Source organism: Chelon labrosus, assembly GCF_963514085.1.
Source record: "Chelon labrosus genome assembly, chromosome: 24".
NCBI classification, from domain to species: Eukaryota; Metazoa; Chordata; class Actinopteri; order Mugiliformes; family Mugilidae; genus Chelon; species Chelon labrosus.
This window is the reverse complement of record NC_140357.1, coordinates 3,151,133-3,175,114: the sequence shown is the minus strand read 5'-3', so window position 1 is coordinate 3,175,114 and position 23,982 is coordinate 3,151,133. Positions and strand designations below refer to the sequence as shown.

Below are 23,982 nucleotides of genomic sequence, written 5' to 3'. Positions count from 1 at the left end.
TCTTCACAGTACATCAGTGCAACTCCAATCTTCAAGTCTTCGGGAAATCCAATCCAACACTCCATTCAAACAAGCGCTCCAGTGCCATCAAACCAGATGGATTTTTAAATGGATCCAGCTGGCTGCTGTGACAGAGGTCATATGAAAAACCGACAAATTAATATTTGTCCAATATATATGTGAATAAACCCTTTGGGGTGTTGTTAAGGTTGAGGGAATGGAGCCTCTACTTGCTTGCTTTGTTCAGCGTATGTTAGCTTCAAAACAAGGTATGCTCTTGGATCTGCCCAAAAATAACTGTACAACTGGTCCAGTTTGGCATTGGCGTACTCGCTGGCACGTGGAGCACTGCTGCAAAAACAGGGCTGATATTTTGGAAGTGTTTTCGCCGATGGGACCACGGCAAAGACCGCAAGGATGACTAAAGTTAAAAGCTGCCAGCTACAGACATGCGGTCCACCCACCCGTCACGAGACGTCCCCTCTACGGCACATACGAAGGGTGGGATGGAGCATCTGTATTGTCCACGCGACGACGCAAGGGGGACATTTGTGAGGTGACGATGCGTCACGGTGGAATCATGGACCAACTGGTCGGGCACAGATTGACGGAGCCTCTCAGGATCAGTTTGTGTGTTTTCCGTCACTCTCCGTCCGCTTTACCAAATCTGGTGTTTTTCGAGACCATCCCTCTTCCTCTCCCTCCGACAACCACGGTTTTATGTTTCTGCAGAAGACGCTCCCTCTCCTCCTTCCACTCCGCCCTCCATCCTCTTCTTCTCTGTTCCACTCCCGCTGACCTCTCTCGAATTCCTTAGATGTGCCTCTTCATGTGTAGCGCCAAGTGATCCGACCGCGAGAAACACCTGCAACCAAAGAGAGAGGAACAGAGAACAGCTCGTTAGCGTGTTACCAATGCGAGGGGAAGGAGTTTGTTTTGTCGATTGAGCTAAATGTTGCTGTTAGCTAGTGAGTGCTGAGGCACTAATGCACACGCAATTAGTATATGTGTAACTAATTCATAATCAGCATTTTCAGCAGCACTCCTAATGACTTCAGCTGCACCATGAATAACTAGAGAGCCCGCAGATGGATCTGTTCAAACAGCGAAAGGGGGGGTGAGAGGAAAAAAAAAGCAGCATGCAAAACATGTGCTGTAAAACGATAGCTAAATTAGATGAATCGAAGCCTCTCATCTGAAATCAGGCTTGCGGAATTGCTGGGGCGTAGCCACGCAACTGAAAAGTGAAATTGCACTGGAAGCACGTTGGTCTATTTTATTTTTATTTTTTTGGGGAAGTGATTATTTCAAGCTGATTGCCACAAACTGACATCATATACGCTTTCAGCTGGTGTTTTGTTTATGCCACGCGTGCTTACATAGAGAAGCTTCTTTTCCACCACCGTGACAAGACGAACGGCACTCTCGCTTCAAATGCTACACCACAGCTCCTTTCCCGAGAGGAGCACTTTCCAAAAAACATAAAAAAAAAAAAAAAAGTGTTGCTTTGTTTTAGATAATTGGGAGCTGCATGTGTTGGTGATTATTTGAGATGGAGGCTTGTTTTTGAGTTTAGTGAAGTAGTTAAATTTAATAATGTTAAGCAGAAGAAATGGGGGAAAAGGTCCCAAATTGCCACTAATTCTTTCCTCTTCTTTTTTTTTTTCTTTTATAAGGAAGTGTGTCTGAAGTGAAAGCAAATGAACAAAAACTGCAGTTTTAAGACTTTGTGTAGCTAATTAGTAGCCCTGTTGAAGAAATTAAAAAAATTACATTTTCTAACCGTTTGCGAGAAATCCTGGAAAACAAGCAATCTCGTGATCACCAATCAGACATCAAATTGAAATAAATTCGAAAGGAAGTCGCAAATAAGTGACATGAGTGACAAATTAAGAGTTTTGCAATTGTCAATGTTTCAGAGCCAAACCCGGCCCAAAAAGTTTCATTACCGGAAACTGAAAGCTCAAATCTTGGTCTTAAAAAGCCAATATCACACTGCGTTCACAGTGGCATGTGGAAGTGGGAAACCTGACTGTTGAACCATGCAGTTTGGCAGTTTATTGTTGTCATACTGCGACCGGCACCAAGTTTGGTTTTAAACAGCTTGCTGAACAGGAACTTAATTCACATGAATATGATTTTATAGAAAGCATTGAGTCACATATCTAGTAATACCCTTCTTTCCTGAAGGCAACGTGATTGAGGAAAGGTCCTCAGCCCTAAAAACACAAACTCTGCAATTAACCGACTCAGTTTGTTTTAGTTTGAGTGACAGTATTGCATTTTTTAAACTTCAAGATCAAAATTTGACACTTTTTGGCTTGGCTTTGGCTCCGTAGTTGTCCATCTTTCTGCTGAGACAGAGGCCTAAGAAGTCCAGATGAATCAGGGCTCGGCCAAGAGGGGGAGTTACATGTGACGAGCCTCCAGTCATCCGTCTTACTGTCACACCTGCATGGGTGCGTCTGCGCGTGCACACAAACACACACGCACACACGTGGGATTAATGAACGGCTCAGGAGGCGTGCGCGGATGTGTGTGAGTGCTCGAGCGCAGACAGATGGTGAAGTATGAGTCACGACTCGGGGGCACGACACCAGCTGGCACACCGTGGGTCTGTCTCCTCCCCTCCCCCCCTCCCCCCGCCAACATCCTCAATCTTCCACCCCGACTATTCTGTCTCCCCTGTTTCCCCTCTTCCTTCATCTCAGCAGGGTGTGTGTGTGTTTTGAGCTGGAGGGGTTCGCCGTCTTGTGACACATGACAGAGGTGGGCCCGAATTAGGGGGTGCGCCCGTAGGCAGGGGGGGTATTTGTCAGCGTGGGGGAGGTGGGAATTCAGAGGGGGTGGGAGGTAGGGGGGACGATACTGTATTTACAGTCTGTCCAGCTGAGACCTGATTAAGTTGACACTGCCAGGACTTCTGCTCCCTCACACACACACTCACAAATACACACCAAGACGCCCACTCTCTTATAGGCTTTAAGGCAAAGTACCTCAGGTGAAGAGGGATTTCTTTTTTGTCCTTTCATAATGAACCTATGCATGATTCAAGAGGTCACGTATTCAGTTCTTAAAGAGGCTGCGGCGTTCGTTAAAACGCACACATTCATTTTCGACAATGGGTGACATCTTTGTTAATGTCCGCCTTCAAGAATAAAAATTGTTGCATATAAATCACAAAAACTGGGTGATTTTTGGCAAAAATACAAAAACATAAATACAATATAAAGTAAAAAATCTACCTGTCATGGTTTTCTGTCATGGTTTGTGATTAGTTTTTCTGTTTCCTGTTTTATTTTGTTAAGTTCTTGATTTCCTGTTATGTGTTATTCCCTGTGTTTTCCTTTTGATTGGATCATTGGTTTCACCTTGTGTTATTTCTTGATTGGCTTCACCTGTGTCTCGTCATGTGTGTATATATAGCCCTGCCTTCCCCTTTGTTCCTGGTCGTTTCATACTGTTTCTTTGCCACGTTCACGTCTTTCCTGGTCATAGTTTTTCATGTCTTGTTCATGCCTTCTTAGTATTTTTGTCTTTGGATATCCTGCCTCGTCTGCGGCGCCTTTAGTTTTGTCAGCCTTGTCTTTTTTCTTTCATTAAATGCCTTTTTGCCTACTCCTGCTTCAGTCTTATAAGTCCTGCATCTGGGTCCCCCCCTTACCTCGCAACAAGTCCTGACAGTACCTGTATGCGTGGAGTAAAAAAACGTTAAACAAATATATATAAAAATATATTTATGAAAAACACGTAGAAGACATGAAATAATAAAAGCTAGAAATGCTTGTGTTTGAAAGTATATTTAGTGTTAAAACTTGGGGTGGGACTTTTACGCGTTAATTACATAAAAAAAATGTACACATTTAATCGCAGTTTGCATTCCGAACAACGTGGAACGATTTCCTGGTACACCGATTACACTGATGCACATATCAGAGCTCGGATGAAAGTACGTTGCTAGGTCTGATGGAAGGGAAATTTTATTTTAAAAAACAACCTGATGGAAGCCTTTGTGCGAATTGTGCACAGCACTTCAACCCTACGGTACCATCTAAATGCAAAGCATGTCACAGTGAGCACAGAAACCGCCAGAGCTGTTAGCGCTAGCAGTCCTGGCCCGAGTACGGACAAGACGTGTTTTCTTTAACCATTTAAAGTCAATACAGTGGCACTTTAACTTTAGATCTGTTCAGTTTTGGCCAGGGATATTTCTTTCTTTTTCTTCTGTTTTGAATTGAAATGCAATTCAATGGTTTTTTTCCAGACTTTAAAAGAGCTTGAGTTTACAATATTCATGCCTGTGTCTATTATTTGATTATACGAATAGTCGTCCACAAAAATCCATTTAAATTAAAAAGTGTTGCTTTTTGAGGCAAATATTGTTATGTGATTAAAATGTGATTAATCGAGATTAATTAATCACAAAGTCTCTAATTAATTAGATACATTTTTTTTTAATCAGTCCCACCCCTAATTAAGAAGCCATGGCCCTGCATTGGGGATATTTACTAAAAGCACTCCACTTTTACAAATGTAAAATACCCTGTCATTTTTATAAATTTCGCAGTTTCACACCTTTAAACGACCTTTGTGTGCAGTACCACGGTAACTCCCGGAGATAATATTGCTCAGAGATCCCAGAGGTGTCGGTGAGGACTGGATCACAGACAGAAGGGCGTAATTAAAGAAAGAAGAGATTTTATTTTATTTTTTTTTGTGTCTGATCTTTTTATAGTGAACACGTCCGTCAAACATTTTTGTCAGCTGGGAGACGCATTTAAAGGAGCCCAGAAGATGAACATTTCGCTGTGCTTTGTAATTAAACAGTGACTAATTGGGAAGTGTCGCAGGGAGGTCGCGCCGAAGCGAGAAAGAGGTACACCTTTACCCCCCTGACTGAGATTAGTAAAGTCTTTTCTGCTTTGTGACATGGTAAACAAGAGGTGACAGGTGACGGTTAGCAAATTTTAGATCTACAAAGGTTTCCTCCACTCAAGGTCAGTGCTCGGGTGACAGGGATCAGACCGAGAATCCTCCAGTTTGAAGTATAGCCTGACCCGTCTCTGGACCAGCCTGAGGCTTTATTTACACCAACACACAGACCTGTATTTTGGGCTATGGCGGCCTCAGATAGTCCCCAAATACATTTTCCCTCTAAATGTCAAACACAAACAAAAACTGGCAACCATTTTGATCAAGGAAACATGTCAACAAGTCATTCCTACCCGAATCTTCAAAGGGGTGTACACTAAAGAAGAGACTGGCAGTGATGTGGCAACAAGAGACCATGTAGTGTTGATGAAAAGCAATGAGTTGTAGCGATGACGGCCGAAAGAAACTTTCATGGGGCGTACCAAGCTAAACCAATCTCAACTTTTAGACGTCACGATTGAGGTGACAAACAATGGGAGCAGCTGATACAGTTGATTGACCTATTACCCAGGCACAGAGTTCCCCAAATGTTCACTGTAAGGAAGTACTCATCCACGACTTTGGTTCCTACCACCAAATGCCATGATCGCTAACGCTATGCTGATAGCGGGATGGGAGCGTCAGGTCAACCCAGATTGAGCGGCGGTCTCATTGGCGATGACGGCAAGAAGAGCTAGCTACGTCCATACACTATTATTGTTTTTATGTTGTGCTTGTTTCACCCAGAAACCTAAGCAACTAGAACCACTATGGCAACCAGCCGCCAGCTTCAAAGCGATGGGTGACCAACGAATCGCTTTAGTCAAATTAACATTCCATAGGTGCGACGGGGCTAACAGGGGTCTACGCTCATTTCCAACCAGCCTCCAAATCAAGGCCACGTATCATCTTACTATTAATATGCCGCGCCGGGCCTCGCGAGCAGAAGGAGCGCCCTTCGGATCCGAAGAGTCTCATTGCGAAGGAGCACGCATTAGTAATCCTGCCAACACACTTTCAAACTGGGTCAGTACCAGACACTTTCGGGTGCATTACCGGCATCTTCTCCTACTATACGCCGAACTGTGTACAAAACACAGCCCGCTACGCTTGTGGAAGTACTTCAAATAACCCTTGGAAAATGGGAGAAGAAGAAGAAGAAGAAAAAAACATATAAGATAGAGGGAAGGAGGGAGTGTTTTGACAGACCTGTCACAGTGGTTGCACTTAAAAGGCTTGGCGCCGGTGTGTTTGCGGTAGTGCCTCGTCAGCTCGTCGCTCCGGGCGAATCGCCACTCGCAGCCCTCCCACGAGCACTTGTACGGCTTCTCACCTGGGAGGGGGATGAAAAACACACATGAGCACCTGTTTGATCGCTCAAACAAACAAACCAAAAAAAAAAGCACGTATTTGTCTGCACTCTTTCTGAATGCATGAATATTTAACACCTGATAAACTGTATGCTATTTAAATGATTATATCCTGTTTATTTGGATTTGAAGGGTTTCCCGTCACTTTTTTTTTCTCTTTTTCGAGAGACTGAAAAGAGAGCAATGCAACGTTTAGCGCCGAGATGGAGGAGCTCCCACTGGTCTCCGGTCTTGCTGAACACGCAGAAGACGAGTGGAGGGGTTGAGAGAAGTGGAGCGAGAGGAGAAGAAGTGGAGAGAGGGAGGGGGGGAAGGAGAGATTAGAGGCAAGGTGGATGAGTGAGTGAGAAGAGGAGGTGAGATGAGACCAGGAGAGGGAAAAGTGGAGTAGGGAGAGAAGTGTCGCAGAAGTGGATTAAGGCAGAGGAGGCTGCAGATATGCCGGCAGGGGAGGGGAGGGGAGGGGGCGGTGGCGATAATTAGGCCAGTCACATAATGGCAAGGAAACCACAATCGGCCAGCTGCGTCCAGCTCCAGACATGTCACCTGCATCAGTCACATCCCATCTGGGACTGGTGCTCGTGGCTGAACACAGACGCGCTGACCAGCTCCGCTCGAGTGGGTTCGGGCACAAACACTGGCTTAAAACTTCGAATTTGATTATGAAAGGGGGACGCAATCAATGGATCAGCCAAGACTGGGAAGAGTGTATGCAAAGACAGTAGCGGTTCCATTATCTGTAGCAGCTGTGTGGAGATTTGTTCATGGGGCAGAAGATAAAAGTAAAAATAAAATGAATGGTGGATAGAGTGTTTCTGTGTTTCAATCAAAGGAATGTTTAGTTAAATGTCGCAAACATGATCTCCTCAGGTTTTGATGGTGAGAAACACGTGTGCAAGAGGTTACAGCGGTGATGAGGGGATGAGTAAACGAGTGAGAAAAGAAAGAAACCTTTTCAATGTGACTGAAAAAAACTAAATATCAAATTGAGATAAAAACTTGTATAAGTTAAATAAGCTTTTAGTTTAATGGGATCCAGGAATTAATCGTATCCCTCTTTATCCATCCATGCACGTCCCCACTGTGGACATATTGTATATTCCTGCATACTGCCTCACTTCCCAGAAACACCCAAAGCAGCAGGTTTGGGCCATCCGGCTCTGGCCAATGAAATTCCCTGGAGGCAGGGATGCCTGAATGTGTTGCCTAGCAATGGGAGCAAAAGGGGCGGGGTGCGTCTGTGTGCGAGGAGGAGGAGGAGGAGGAGGAGGGGGAGGGGGAGGGGGAGGGGGAGCGGTGAAACATGAGGAGGCAGTAGTCAGTGCAGCTGGCTGGATCTGGCAACGGCACGCCGCCATGCCACCGGCCAATTACTGAGCACGCTGGCAGAGCACAGAGGCAGTTGCCTAGCAACGGTAACTGTAGAGCTGTACAGGGCAAGAGGCGGGGGGAGGGGGGGGAGTGGGGATGAGGTGGTGATGGTGGTGGTGGTGATGGTAGTAGTAGTGGTGGTGGTGCAGGAGGAGGAAGGGGAAGGAGTGGCGGAGGGGGCTAAGAGACCAGAGCCTGCAGCAGTACATAACCACTCAGCTACCGACTCTTCCAACGATACACTGCCCCCGTTGCCTAGCAACACACCCCCCCTCCTCTCTCCTCTCCCTCAAGATGCCCTCGTACAAACATGCAAGTGGAGCAGGTACACACTCTCCTTCGCAAACACGCATGCTGGGGCTGGAAAGGGCTACTTTTAAAACACAATGTTACATACAATCTGACTGACTGACACTTTAAATGGCCATCAGTCACCTAATCCACTGGATTAGCCCCAACTCAGCCACATAATCTGATTACGTTCTGTGACTTTTGGATTACTTTGCCTGTAAAACATATAATTATGGAGCTAAGTGGATTATTTGCTCTAATTTAGAAGAATCAAGATTGTGGACAGTGCTGTCGTTTAAAACCATCATTTATTCCGCTTTATTTAATAAGAGCCCCATTATGTAGCACTATTCACTCATTTCAGGAAAAATAAATAAATAAATGTGTGCAATCAAAATGCTTTTTCCTTTTAAAAATAATAATCAAATAAGCGATCACATATTTCACATCCGTAATCCGATAACTGGGTGTTTCCTGAGTCACTGTAATCCCATTATATGTAATCTGTTACTTCCGAATGCACTCCAAAACACACACACACACACACATTCATGCACGCGCCCTCTCCAGCCTCTCAGGTGCCAGTGTTGAAGTTAATTACATTCCCTCCATTAGCTGGAGCCGAAACAGGGCATCCGGGTCTCGGAGGTCATTACAGAGGCTCTTGGAGAACGTTTTATAGGCTCCTGCCCACAACTACCACTCCAGGCTCGGAGACGAGCAAGGGGAGGTATGGGATGATTAAAAAAAAAGTTGAAACGTCAATATCTTTATGTGGAAAGTTTCGGTTTTATACTCGAATAACCACCAGAGGACGATTTAAACAGCTGTAGCTAATGAATGCTATGAGTCGGCTACACTACGACAAAAATAGGGAAAACATTTTTCGTGCAATTTACATACAGTCAAAAAAATTTGGTCAATGCATCATATACTGTAACTGTTTTAAAGTCCCAAAGAAATGTGGGGACTCTGTGAAAAAAAGTGCGGTTTTATTCAGTGTATTTGCTCGTTTCCTGAAAAAAATGCCATGTCCCCTCTGATTGGTCGGTTCCAATGGCCTGAACAGACTCCGCCCCTGCACGTCAGGGTTATCGAGATCCGAGGCTAGCAGTGAATGACGCTGGTGAACAAACAATGCGGGGCCGGGGAGGGACTTGAAAATGCAAGAAAGCGTCATTGGACGCTAAATACACCCCCCCTAGTAAGTACACGCCCCCTTGTGCAGGATGAGTCACCACCATTATTAAACAATTTTGCAGGAAATGTCGTTCTTTAAAATACCATTAAAAGTACCTCTAAAATTACTTTAAAGTCATTGTTGGACCAAATATTGGAGTATACGTGACTAGGCATTTCAAATTAAAAGACAAAATTTTATTTCATGGGGACTTTAAGATTTTACAAAGCAGCTAAAGTTACCACTGTTACCAGTAAGGTATCTGACATGCATTACTAGCTCAGTGTTATGCTAACAAAACAGCAATTATAGAAAATAGGTCCAATATTGGTGAGAGAAATATTAATTGATTAGCTAATCTAATCATGTAGCCCTAAAGAGACCAAGAACAAATAGCAGACTGATAAAATATGAGCGTGAAAGAGAAGCATTTATAAAGACAGGCACTGTAAACGGCTAAAAATATTGACATAGAATGAAAGGAGGAGAGGGTTAGGGAAGAGAAAACGACGAGAAACACAGAAAAGGAAGAGAGGGAACGAGAGAGAGAAGGCAGAATAACCCAACAGACCTCGTGTTTTACCCTGCCCAAAATCTAATTGTACCATTCCTTATCTGCAATAAGCCTATTCACCAAAAGCTCTACAGGGCACTGTCATTTCAACTCAGCCCGTCTAATTCCAGATTAAATCGTAGCCTTTTCTCCGTCGGTAATTTATGGAAATAACAACTAAGAAAAAGAGGATTTGAGTAATGACATCTTTAAACTTGTCAGGATAATGGCTCAGTGAATGGGGGAGCCTGTGGCACTGCTGTCTTTTTCTGAAGAGGGTCGCTCTACTGTACCTCCCCCATTCCTCTCTTCTGTCTTCATCTACTCTTTGTTTCACTCCCTGTCACTCTCTCCCCTTCTTCTGCTGTTTCTCTGGCTTTTGTGTTTCCTTTTGTCATCTCGTGTCGACATTTCCCCCCCCTTTATCACGCTACCTTCCTGGTTTGAATAACAAGACAGATGTTCTTTTTCAGTGCTTTCATGCCGGAGCACCTTAAGTGACAGTGATAGGCTCGAGGGGGGCAGGGTTTCTCAAGGAACGGTGTCCTGTGCACCATCATAAAGTCATTATAATATAAATGTTTAAACAATTTACAGGATAGAGGAAAAAAAGGGCCGCATTAGCTAAAAGATGACATTTTGATGTTCACGAGGTAGTGTGAGGCAGTATAGTACTTTCTTACGCAGTCCACGACTTTGGATCCTACCACCAAATCAACCATAGCGGGCTTGGAGAACCGGGTGAACCCAGATAGGGTGGCCAAGCTGTGGACGCAACTTTCTCTTCAAATAGAGAGCAGTGACAGCAAGAAGACCTAGCTTTGGTCATACATTAGCAATATTTTTGTTATATTGGGTTTGTTTTACTCTGTTCCATAACAAAACCACAACTTCGGCCTATACCACTAACTTCAAAATCCGGATAGCGGCCTTGGAGCATCGGCCGAGCTAAGATGCCAATGACATGTTTTGTTTTCAAACCAAGGACGATGACGATGAGAAGAGCTAGCGCCATCCACACACTAGCATTATCTTTGTGTTCTGTTTGTTTCACTTGAAAATGTTTTGGGCTGGGAGACATCCCAAGGAGGTTACCCAGAGCCTGAAACGTCCACTAGTGAGCAACCGTTTGCTAGGGGCTTTAATCTACAGGATGTCGTCCAGCCAAGTAGTATACCTACACTATTACACTACTAGCCTGCCTAAAAACTCTAGATACTAGCCCCGAGTTACTGTTTTTTACCATTCATCAAGGGAGTTAGAGAAATCACTTCAAAATGCAATACTTCGTTGTGTTCTGGATCATCTGGTCATTTCAGCCATATGAACATTGGGATGGAGCTCTGTTTCATTTGTTTTCCTCCCCTTAGCCTCCATGGATGTTGTGACTGGACAGCACCGGTGGCGCTGGTCCTACAGAGCTGGCCCAGTTGGCATGGAGTTTAATCACAGCGGCTGCAGACGCGCCACACTGGGGAAATCAATGATGGCATGTCTGTGCCCTTTGTTCCAGTCAGGCTGATGCCCCCATGCGCCAGCGAGGGTGTGATCGCACATACAGCATGTTTCCTTGTTGACTTTTTTTTAAAATTCACACCACACCCCAAAAAATTACAAGGGGGCAAGAGCTGGTAAACAAGTCTTTGTTGGACAGCTTTAGCAATCTGTCAACCAAACATTGGACGAATTCAGATGATAGGGAGCAAACTAATCTAATTTGAGTCACTGTAACTTCATTTGGCTTGACGGACGTTCTCTGCTGTTCCCCCTCTGGTTGAAACGAGTAAAGAAACAGCCACCTATCAGATGTCAATGTTCACGTCATTATACCCCTGAATGCCTCTCTTAGAGGGGGGTAGAGACCGGAATAGCCTAGCCCAATTATTCCCAACAGTAAAACACTCTTCTCACCCTTCCAACCAAACCAAAAGAGGAAACATTCAAGAGCTCAGATAAACACGTTTGGTGTGAATAAGACCTGAAGACAAAAAGGTTCTGAACCCTAACCGTGCTAATTAATAACCACAAACACTGACGCGTCTAATTACTGGAACTGCCACCTGCAATTATATACTTATATTTGAATCATACTTCTGTGGTCTTAAAAATGACCCTATTACGTCCTGTGCAAAAAAATCAGACACCCTCAGATTGAGAAACACTGACCTAGACTTAAAGAACGCATAGAGGACGGTAGGGCCTGAAATAAACCAGGGAAATGGCGGCCTATCCAGGTCAATCCATCCATCACCGTGCAGTTACTCAGACGCAGGACAGCTCCCTGACAGAGGTCTGAGTGGTTTGGGATTGAGATGGAGGAGCGGTAGAGTTATAGCTTCTGAACCCTCCCCCACCTTCTTTCTTGAGAAGAACCTTGACAAGGAGGACCTGCCCTGATTTGGCACATAGAGGTACTTAGGCAGTAAGAGCAGGATAAGGGAAGTGGGTTTTCTTAAATCATCACATTTTTTTTTTTTTATCTGACATTGTGATATTTCCATATGGCACAGAGCCTGTGCCACGATTACAGAGCCGTTTCTTTTAACATCTCTTATCACTTTCGTGCGCATTTTGTTCCGAGATTGCGAAGCAGGTGGATTTTCCTCAATTATCTCAAGTCGGGTTATCTAGGATTTCAGAAACCTGACTGTTGGGAAGGATGGGAGAATGAATGGCTGGATGTAGTGCTCACATAAGCCGTAGGGAGATAATGCCGATACCAGTTGGCTTTGAAAACAGTCCACGTTTTATATCTCACTGGTACAAAAATGCTTGCATGGGTTATTTCTCATCATACGAAAAGAATGATCCTGAAATGTTCGTTGTATTATTCATAATGTCTGAGCGGCTGCGACTTCAAGACGACATCACTGATAGAAGAGAAAAGGTAGCAGACACAAGAACAAAAATTTGTAGCAAGGTCTTTGAATTCTGTTCTTTCAGCTTCTATATTTGACACAGACATACTAGCCTTGTCTTGACTAGTGTCCTACGGTCATTGAGCTTCAGGATTGAGTCTTTTTAACCTCAATCAATCAATCAATCTCATTACCTGAAGGTGTATCAAGTGGCTACCCCTGGTAAGAGAGGAGCCCTCAGATCTGCTTTGCCGAAAGTCTAACTGGGTCATTTACTGACTTTGTCTCCTACCCACATAGATGCTTACAAAATTCCATGTGAGCAGTGACCACAATTACTAAGGATTATAATAAACCACTTCTGAAGATTATGTCTCACCTGTATGCGTCCTCTGATGGGCCTTTAGGTGGGAGCTCTTGGTGTACACCTTCCGGCAGCCGTTGAATTGACAACGGTGGATCCTTTTCTTGTTTTCTGGTAACTCTCCGACCCCGATCCCGCATGCAGCCCCTTCTTCTTCGTCCTTCATCCGGACAGGAAGCGCGTGCCCCGCCACCAGCCGGGCGGCGCTTAGCCCCACCTTCCTGGCAACCAGCTTCAAGGTGAGCGTCCCGTCGGCCGAGGCCGTCAGCGTCTGGTTGGGTTTGACGAGGTGTCGGCCCAGTTCCGGTGATGATGGGGGTGTCAGGGAGGTGACGGCGCTCAGCTGGGCCTGGTGGACGCCTTCCATCCCTTCTACATTTTCCAGCCCCTGTCCTTTGGGTTTGAGATCTTTTCTCATCACTCCACTTGAGGGAAGGTTCTTCCGTGTAGGGCAAAGGATCACTGAAGGTGGGCTCGGAGGTTGAGGGTGGCTTGGCAGGCTGGGGAGCAGTGTGTCTGAAAGCTCCTCCTCTCCATCCTCCTTCAGGTAAGCTGGAGTTAGGAGGCCTTCCAAGTCCTGGTCGAAAAGCTCCGACAGACGCTTGGGCTCCGTCTGCAGGTAGCGCTCCAATTCTAGGCAGGTCTACAAGAGAGAAAGAGGGAGAAAACAATTTAGATTCAATTCAGCCAAATTTCACACATTTGGGCATTTGCACTGAAGATGCCCGTCCTCACACTCAAATCCCACTTGGCAATTTCAACAGCCATCGGATCATCCAGTATGCCTTTTTACGCGCCGCGGAGAGAAAATCTGCATGGCGCCATCCACTCAGGCAGGCAACTTAGCAGCTCTGCCAGCTGTCACATGCACACACGCACAGATAGCCACCAAGACAGCCAGGATTACCTGGCAACTCCAGCAAGATGGCTGATTAAACACTGATTGATTGCAACCGCTGTAGCGCGGAGCGAAAGCGAGGCGAGAGGATAGCGGGAGGAGAAATCTTAAACTGTACAGAACTCCTATCAAACAACATTTTATAGAGCTTTGACAAGCCATGTGTGCACCGGCTTCCACTGAGCCAAGATAGGAAGATTTATTCAGCTGTAGTTATGGTCTGCTTCATCCCTATTACTCCAAACACCTCTCCCCGCGGAGGGCAAATAAAAGCATGCATCCCCGATTTGTGTGAACTGGCTTCCTGAGAAGTCTATTACTTTACAACAAGCCGGCGAGCTTCTAAGAGGAGAGCCAGCGAGGGAAAGAGACGCTCCGTGTCCAAGGATGAAGCTATTATGTTTGAATGGACGGCGCCAGCTTGATCCCAGGGATCGTTGTGTTTCTCTTGTAACCACTAACCCGTTTTGACAGCTGAGATGGAGGCTAGCAGCTCCACTGGGCACGTGCTACTCGCCACTTCATTTGTGTGTAAATAGGCACTGACAGACTGAGCAGCTAGTTCCATTATCAGGAATAAGGTTGTACAGACTGAACACATCAGAGACGTTTACAGTCTCGCAACCCCCCCCTTTCCTTGTTTGCACCTTCTAAAAATAAAACCGTGAGCTTCTTCTTTTTTGGAAAGGGGGTGTCTGTTCCTAAGGGAGTGTGATTTCTCCTCCAAGTCATTTTCTTCCAGGAACAAAAAAATTATTCAGAGCTGTTGTTTTTTTGACTGCTCGCAGTATTTGCATACTGACATCAAATTAAAAAGCTGCTCAAGACCTCGCCTACGGTGAGGAGTCAAGATAATGCCTCCTCCCTTCCCTGCACGCCTAAATGTGATGGCTTTGAGAAAATAAGTTCTTTCATGCACAAGTCTGTGAGGTCTTGATGGCCACATCCAAAAATTTAATATAGAAGGTGTCTAGACATGTGAACAACAACAAACCTGCTCTGTTCACATCACCATCTGCGCTATCTTTCAACCCCTTCACACTTGTCATTACCCTCCCCCTTCAGCCTCAACTCCCATCGATTGCCCAAAATCAAGCTTTTTCCTCTTCTTTTCTTTCATTGTCGCCTCCTCCTTCTCCCAAGGTGAGGACTAATTATCCGCTAAAAACCCATCCAGTTAAAGGGGACTTTATTCAGCAAAACGCTGAGGACGGCAAACCAAGGTGAGTGTGCGCGCGAGGCAGCAATAGCTCAAGGGAGCGGAAAAGAGGATAGAGGCGGATAAGCGAGAGCGGTCCCGGGTGGAGGGGTGAGGAAGAAGAAGAAATGATGGAAGGACAAGGCGAGGGAGGCATGAGAGGAGAGAGGGGTCTCGACTTCATTTTCACTACGGGGGGGGTGAATCCTTTTTGGAAGTGTGACATTTGCCGTAACGGGATCCTGTCAGCGGGCAAGCCACAGGCCTCGCACGCACACACAAAAGGGTTCACACACACTAAATGTTAGGTTGCGACCCAGGTTGATGTGCTGGGACGTCGTCGGTCACACGGCGTGAGGTGGAGAGTGTGTGTACATACATTCCTAGAGTGCGTGTGCGCATGCATACTGAATGTGCTACGTTTGACAAGGTAAGGAGGATGAAAGAGGCTCCAGGTGAAGGGGTTGCGGGTAAGACAAGCTTACCATGCACTCTTTCTTTATTTCTATCCATCTTTCTTTTTCTTCATCAATGCCCTTCCCCCCGTCCTTCCCCCAGGTGGTGACATTAAAATTGTTAGAGAGAAGGTCAGGCAGTTGATCAGCACTTCCTGAGTGTATGTTGTGGAGCAGTGTGGGCGTATGTGGCTGAAATCATGCCAATCTTGCAATCCACATGTATGTTGTGCAGAATTATGTGATTATGCAGCTCTTGTATCCGCGTTCGTGCAAACACCTACACACATGCACATCTACTTGCAGGCCTAAAGTGAATGTGCAACTCGCATCGGTGTGTTTGCGAGTGCATCAAGAGCCAAAGGCATCGCACAATAGCCAAGATAAAGGAACGCTAACGGCCCGTTTCCACTCCATTTGGACAGGCGCCGATCTGGAGAGCCAACATCAATTGGCTCCGCACAAAGCCAGGGTCCATTTTCTAAAAGGCTTTCGGGATGATTCCTTCACGCGGGCCAAGATAAGCTGAGACAATCCAATAGCTCTTCCAGGAGCCCCCACATCCTCTTGCAGATGGGAGGGAATCACTTAGGTGGTGCAGGGTAGAGAGGTGACTTGGGACAGATCTTCAAAACAAGCTTTCATGCTTTCATATTGTCAAGAATGTCTCCTGAGCATAACAGCGATGGATGTCATAATATAAAGTAGGTTTTCTCAAGTTTGTAATGTCCAATGACTAAGGCAAGAATCAATATGCCTTTTTTTACTGGTGATATTTTTTGTCAAGTTTGTAAAAGTGCTCTTGCAAGGCATTTGGATTCTTTCAAGAGATCACATGACCATCTTGCAAGGCTTCAGATATGAGCGTGCTTTTGAAGTACGACTGTCACACCTTGGCCAACAATCGTCCACCAACATTTTCATTTGCTAGCTACACTGCTTCCTAGCTTAAAAGCTCCTCAGACTGCAACTTGTGGTGTTTCCTCTTCTGCACTCACCTACTATATCTTATTTCCCATTAAATTGATTGGTTAGCCAGAGATAGACTGACGGTTCATCCAATCACCTGCTGAGTACATTTTTTTGAATTGTCCACACTTTTCCAATCTGATTCCAAGGACAACTTCCCAGATGTTTTTTTCCTTTGGTGTGTAACAAAGCATCTGGTGCTTCGGGTTATAGGAAAAGCACAGGTGTTAGTAATAATAACATTAATGGCTTCATTCAACTCAAGTGTACCGGTGAGCAGTGCAGTGTGACAAGCGAGTCGGCGTACACAACACCAGCTCGGCAAACCTGGAGCAGCCACCTGGAAATCAGTGATCATTAATTGAATTATTTGCATTTGTACTTTTCGGGGCGTGACTTTTAAAATGTCACAGATGTCAAAATATCAATAGCCTAGGTTTAGGCCGCCTGTTCGGTCTGTAGCTAGCAAATTAAAAGAATTACGTTGGGGGTTGAGGGATGATGACGATAGGATGCACCCACTTAAAACCAGCTTTGTTGTCTTGATAGGGTAAGGGTTATGTCAAGCTAATGTTGACATGTTAGCTTGGTCTCCACCAAGGGATCACAGAACTTCCTGGTGCATTTTTTTGCAAGTGCATGCAATCAAAGCTCGCTATATTGACCAATCACAACAAAAAATGTGATTGGTCAATAGTCAAGGCTACAAACAGGTTCCGGAAAGATGGTACCAAAAGATTCATAGTGATTTTATAGTGATTAAGATTTACTTTTATAAAAAATAAAAATAAATAAAAGAAATATATAGGTCTAAATTGAAATGAGTGCAAAGTTCAGCGGTGCAAAGTACCAAGTAGGCATTGGACACAGGCTTTTTCTCCATATATACCGTACGTGGTTTTACTATGAAAACCATAAAGCTCAGCCTATAAATTGCCGTTAATCAAAAAGAATCTTGTTGTAGATGAATTATTCTTCATTCCTTTCGGGGGTCAGATGAATTAGGTTCATTTAAAGGATCTTTACTCCCTTTTCCTTTAAAACTGACCCATGGACACTTATTTAAACATATGCAGAAATGCGCTCAGGCACAAACCCACACAATCATGCATGCAGAACACACCTCAGGTTAGTGAGGCTTAAAATACAGCAGGTGTGACAAATATTCGCTGATCACAGGACACGCTTTTCACAAAGTCGAGCAGGCTGAGGAGCTGTGAACCAGACCCGATTCACTCGCTTTGACTTCAAAAAATTAAAAAAAAAAATCTCCTTGTCTTCGTCTCACCCTCTCCTCTTGTCTTCTGTGAGGCCCTCGGCCTGGCAGCTGATCCTCTACCCCCGTCGCCTCCCTTCGCATTTGGCCTGCGCCGAGCCGCCTGCCATCACCATCAAAGCGCACGCTGCCTCCCAACTGTTAGCACCCCACTACGTCGCTAATAAAAAGCCTGGGTTATAAATATGAACAGAGGAGCATGCATAATGCCCTAAAGGAAGGCCCAAAACACCACTAAACAGATAAATGTAATGGGGTGGACACGGCTCATTAATTTTAGGATGATCGTGTTTAGTTTTTACAGATGCCGTGATAGAGACAAGGTGCTGTGAATAATATTCGGAGCTGATGCTAGCAGGGTTTAAAAGGGCAGGGTCGCAAGCGGGAGGGGGTGATGCAGCACTATTGTTAAATGCACTGAGGTTCTGGGTGAGGGGGGATATGCTGTCACATCTTTTCAGAGATGACCTATGATTCCCTGCAGCACTTTCTTTGCAAGGTTGTACGATTGTGAATTATATGGCAATAATCTTGGGATTTACACGCAATTGATAAAAAAAAATACACAAAAAAAAAAGTAGTAGTTTTGGGGAAATACGCTTCTATATTTAATTGCTGTAACTCAAAGCTTGGCTGACTGGAATGCAAATTGTGTTACCACTGGACTCAGACATAATGCTAAGGTAAGCTAACTCTTTGGAAGTAAATAAACCCTCATTTCCCACATTTCTTTTAAACATAGGTGCATACATTTGTTGTGTTGACTTTTCTGTTACAACCAACGTTAATCCAGATTTCTCACTAATTTCAAGGCCTTCTACCAGCGCCGTCCTCTTTTGTTGTTCTTCCCTGGAAAGTAATTTTCATGGCCCTCAAACTAGAAACCGCTAAAAAGTTTTTGCCTCTTCGGAATTGTCTACTTTTTTGCATAAAAATGACTCAAAACATCATTTATTTTGAGTATGTGAGCCCTCGTTTTCAGTATCTTCAAAATTTGCAACCTCACATTTCCGGTAACTGCTGATCCGTCATCTAACCTTTCTTCGTTTGGTCTGAACTGTTTCCGTTCATAACTGTCACGCTTTGAAAGGGTTTGATTTTAACATGTGGCCCAGTGGGAAAAATGCCCAAGAGCCGACGGGCACAGAAGGACACACCAACAATATCGACCCTCTGTTTTCGTTTTTCAACACCCCCCACTACTATGAACCCTGCCAAAAACACACACTCCGGAATTCTGTAACTCAAACGTTGGCATGTATGATTTTCATGCCTTCACTGTTTGCGTTTGCAAAGAACGCAGCGCTGGATTTTCATCATCATTTCCCAGAAAATTGGAAAAAGAAACCCTTTTGTCACACATTGATTATTTGTCTCGGCCATTTTCGTACGTCGCCGGAGTTTGACTACTCATTTTGTAAGTCAGAAACATTCGCGTCATGGATGAATCTCCGCTCCTTTTCTAGCTTTGTTTATCGTCTTTTGTCGTTTCGCATTCAGGGACAGTCCCTTCATTGCTTGTTTGAATCGCACAATGTCATTGGTCACAGAAAATAGGATGGCCTTGGTTTCTTTTCACATGGCGAGAATGCAATATGAGCTCTGATTAAAATCCCTCTGAGGAATTAATCACGCCCCACATGCAGGTAACAGCTCACACATCAGTATGAAAATCTACCTGCGCTGGAACAGGTTATCAAACCAAATTTATGGTTGTCTTTGTGACAGCTGTTTGTAATTCACTTTTATTTAAGATTTGGGTAAATCAGACTTTCACATTGAGTGTGCACATGTGTGTGTTTTATCCAGCCATGATGTGTTATTGGGTCTCTGTCTCCCATTGATCTGGAGAGCACCGGGCCAAGCCATCACTTTGAGGTGACAGCTAAATGACGAGTAGCCCTAGGCAGCGGCCATCTCCCCAACAGCCTTTGTGTGTGTGTGTGTGTGTGTGTGTGTTTGCATTGCAGCGCCTAATCGATACGAAATGATACCGCGCAGGAGCTCATCAGCGGTGGCCGTCGCAGCTGACAGAGGCGGTAATCTATAGCTTCACCGAGCAATACTTACACGCCGCTCCCCCTGTGCACGCCTCGCCCTCAGACACACAAAACCCCCAAAAAAGCATGCCCTTCCTTCTAAGCTTCCCTTCGGGGTTTTTGCTCCTTCCTGTGCACTCGCTAAGAACTCTGGTCCCCCGGATTCCTCGGAGAGCAGCATGGTGTCATCAGCAAGCTCCCAGCCGAACGGGAAAACCTGCCTCCGGGGGCCCACGAGGAGGGGAACGGCGGGGATGAGGAGCCCTCATTTTCCTTAACACCGATCTGAATAGGAGAGCGCCCTCGCGTCGCTCTGTTATTCTCAGCGGAGAGCACGGCAGGGGGTGCAGCGTTTGGCCAGGAGGGATCTCAGAGCCTCCCGATGCCCCGGCAGGGCTTGGAAGCGGTGGAGCAGAGACAGGGGGAGCAGAGGCACAAAGAGAAAAAGCTAAAGGGGAGAGAGAAAGCTAATTTATCTGCCTTCCCAGGGAGGAGACAGACAGGTGACAGATGATGAAGCAGGCCAAAGCTGAATTAATTTCAGATTAGGAGAGTAAAGTTTAAAGAGATGGCAAAAGGTTAAAGAATTTTGCCACCTACATATGCAGAAGCAAAAAAAAAATTAAAATATTAGAGGTTAGTGGTGGAAGAAAGCGACAGATGCAGAGCTTGAAATGTCACAGACAGGAGACGGGAGTCCTCCTCCTCCTCCTCCTCCTCCTCATTGACTAACAGCTCCATCTCTCCAGGCAGCCGCCGCCTCACCTAGCTACAGATAACACACTACGGAAACAGCTTAATTACACACACGGCCTTATCAGACGACATTAGCCTCGCGGCAATAATCAGCGGCGCCGTCAGCTCCTCCGTCAAAGCCTGGCAACGCAGCGCCTCGAAGCGTTTTTTACACAGCGCGGGCTCCGGGCTGATAACAGACACTGCCAAGTTGTTAAATCACAATTTGCTGACGGAGTTTGAGGGGATAATGCACATTTGGTTGTAAAGCTGACACCTCCTTTATGCGCAGTCAATTTCTGTTTGGATGGGTGCACTAATAGACGGACACTCGGAACAGTATTCAGGCAGCATATTCTGTTTTGCTGGATTGACTCGGCTGTCTTTAGTCACATTAAGTGAGAGATTGTAGCTTTTACAGAGCAGAGTAAGAATGAGATTTAGTCCCCTTGCTTTCAGGCGCTACGCCCTCCGTTACTGGAGGTTTAGGCAACACGTGCTCGTGCGTGTTTGTGTGTGTTTGTGTGTGATCTTCAAAGCACCTTTCATCTCGCAGGAAAACCACAATGATGGAGCACTCAGAGCACAGAAAACCTGGTGACCTCTGCCTAATGGAGCAGAAAGACATTTCCCATTGCTTTCTCGGAGCAGACACAACAGAAAAGCACGCATCCACACATCACCCTGACACCCGGGACCTCCCCTCTCTTCCCCGCGCCGCGACAACATCGACACAACGCGGACAGCGCGGAAAGAATTGATAGCGGCGATAAAGACAATCCATAGAACCGCGCGTGTTAAAAGTGGCCGATGACAGTTGACATGTCTCGCGATGTTACGCCGCTCAGTCAACCCCTCCTCCTCCTCCCTATCATCCAAACGCAATCACCTCTGGCTAATAAAAGACTCCACAACAAAATAATTTGTTTAGTTCATTGACCAAAAGCTAAATCTTGCTTCCCAAACAAGCTAACGTCTACTTTTCTACTCTTTATATAAATTCAATTGGCCTTAATCAAAATAAATATTTTTTTTTTGCAGATATAACAATTTTTTACAGATTATTTTATTATTTCATTACGTTTTGAAAGAGCCATGCTAGCCATGCTAGCCATGCTGTTGCCAGTCTGTATGCTTAGCTAAACTGGCATCTCCGGCTAATTTAGCACAGTTGCTCGCAGGACATTTTAGAATATTACCAATACTGGAGGAATTTGAGCATTTAAAACGAAGTTTGACACGCGACTGTTTGTTAACACGCATCTGCCACAGCAGTTTGGCACTTCACGTTTGGCTAATCCGTCTTTTGGCGCAGACAAAGCCGACGAGTAAACAGACTGAACCCGGGGAAGATCTGCCGACCTTGAGAGCGATACGCGGGCGTTATTAAGAGGTCTTAGGACGGGGGATACAACAAGTGCGCGGCGTATAAAGACCTCGGCTGCTCCATCTAAATAGCTTGTGACAATGTGTGAAAAATGGTTTTGTTCTGGTATTAAGTCGAGGATGGGAGAGGTGAGGGTGAAATGGGATCTAGAGAAGAGAAGAGAAGAAGGGAGAAGAGGAGAGGAGAGGCATCTTGAGAGTGAAGAAGACGAATGATGGAGAGGAGGATGAGATAGAAGCAGAGAGGAGAATAGCGGGGCATGGAGGATGGGGAAGGGGGGGTATAATCCCAGTGACTGGAGTCGTGTTGCACACACTGGGGAGGAGAACTCTGTCTCTCTTTAACTGGATTTGGGTGAGCTGCTGTTTATCGGCGTATGAGTCGCCAAGCGCTCCCTCTCAGCTGTCAAAACCATCCTAATCTAATCAGGAGACATTTCAGCCATGCGCTTTCAACACGGCAGAGTGCATATTGGACACGTCTGTGTGGGCCCGTGGAACGGAGGGGGTCGGCAACAACAGTGGTTTTACTCCGGGGTTAGCAGCTTGCGGCAGGATTTGGGGAGTCTGCGCTCCGGATGTGGGGACCCCAATGTGTGCGGCAGGCTGGCTAATCTTCATTACCGCACACAATGACGGGGCAAGAGAATGGGGCCTTGGCTGGAAAAGGCACGGAGAAACAAAAGGGGCGGCGAGCAGCGAAAGAGAACGGTGGCGGCGGCGGCGGGGAGGAGAGGGGGGGCTGAAAATAACAGAGGGGAGAGGGGAGAGATAAAGGGAACAGTGGAGCGGAAAAACTCTGCTTCCTCCTCATGCGGTGCCAGTCAGAGAGGGCCGCTCGGTACCCCGATCACGTCCGCAAACCGTGAAGTGCAACTGTGGCGCCGTGCCCGCACTGATAAGAGCCGAAGCGGTTCATTCTTGCGCACTTCTCGGCGGCTGAACGAGGCGCCACCTTCGTTCCCTGCCAGTTGTCTTGTGTTGTGCCTCTTCAAGTGCTAGGGCCAAGGCTCTGTCACTGATTACAGCACGGAATCTCAGGTAAGAAGCAAAGAGGGTGAGAGCGAGGGAACAAGCAGGAAGAAACAGCAGAAGCAGGTCAGTGGCACAGTCGCTCGCAAGGCCAAGGTGGATTCGGCTAGGGTCACGTTGAGAGTTTGCAGGGAATTCGCGCGGATGCTCAAGGGTGCGTGCATCCCGGCGACTTTACGCACATCCGGAACCGCGCAAACAGAGGGAGGGATGCTGTCTGTTCTGCCTTTATACCCGCTGCAACGCTTTCAAAACAAACCTGAGCGACAAAGATTAGCCCAAGCTGCTTAAAATATTGAAAGACGTCTCATCGCCGCCACCACCGCCACTACTACTATGCGGGCTCTCCTCCAAGAGATAGTGTAGAGAGAGAGAGAGTTTGTGTGAGGATGGGTGGAGGCAGCGCGGCAGGCTGAACCCGTTCACCCTTCGGTGCAGAGCAGTTGGCTTTTCAGCGGGAGGTGCAAGCGTAGTGCGAGGACTTTTCACCCCAATTTCATCTTGACAATGCACGGCTGCTCAGCGGAGAGGGGAGGGAGGATGGTTAGACGCACTAAGAAAGGTGTTAGGAACTCATTGACTTTGGCCTTTAGGTCCACGGGAGTGTGTGCGAGTGCGCTTTCACTGGTGTCCCGCAAGTTTGATTACCGGGCAAAGGCTAAAACTCGGTATAAGAGTGCCGTTAAGATTGTGGGTTAAAGGTTAAAGGCTGGCAAATTAATGGGTTTTAAACGAACGTGAGGTCGTGGCAGTTACAGTCGGAAGTGCGCGTGTTTATGCGCGCCACCTGCTCCGCTAAAGATTCAAGAGAAAGCGAATAAACGCACATAAACCCAATAAACTCTGAAGTCCTTCCCTTCTCTTTCTTGCTTACACACACCAATGAAAATTATTGATGTGCTCTCTTATAAAACAGCGGCTGCTCCCTGAAGTATTCCTGGCAACATCACAGGCTGAAAATAGCTGCCGACCCAAATAACTTTCCCCGCCGGAACGGGGGAGAAGGAGCCAGACCACAGCCACCGGCGGCTGGCTTTACTAATTGGCATCATTTTACGATGAAATAATATCTGGGGCAATAGACTGAATAACACGT

At 45.9% G+C, this 23,982-nt stretch overlaps 1 protein-coding gene across 1 annotated transcript in view; it reads right to left on the bottom strand.

The window, feature by feature from the left end:
- Positions 1-456: 456 nt before the first annotated feature.
- klf7a (Kruppel like factor 7a) overlaps positions 457-23,982 on the bottom strand; it is a 32,225-nt gene continuing 8,699 nt past the window's right edge. The window contains exons 2-4 of the mRNA XM_084574082.1: positions 12,914-13,541; positions 6,121-6,244; positions 457-865 (exon numbers count right to left, since the gene is read on the bottom strand). Of these exons, the coding sequence (XP_084430208.1) occupies positions 814-865; positions 6,121-6,244; positions 12,914-13,541 (804 nt within the window). The 3' untranslated portion in view covers positions 457-813. The remainder of the gene's footprint in view (positions 866-6,120; positions 6,245-12,913; positions 13,542-23,982) is intronic.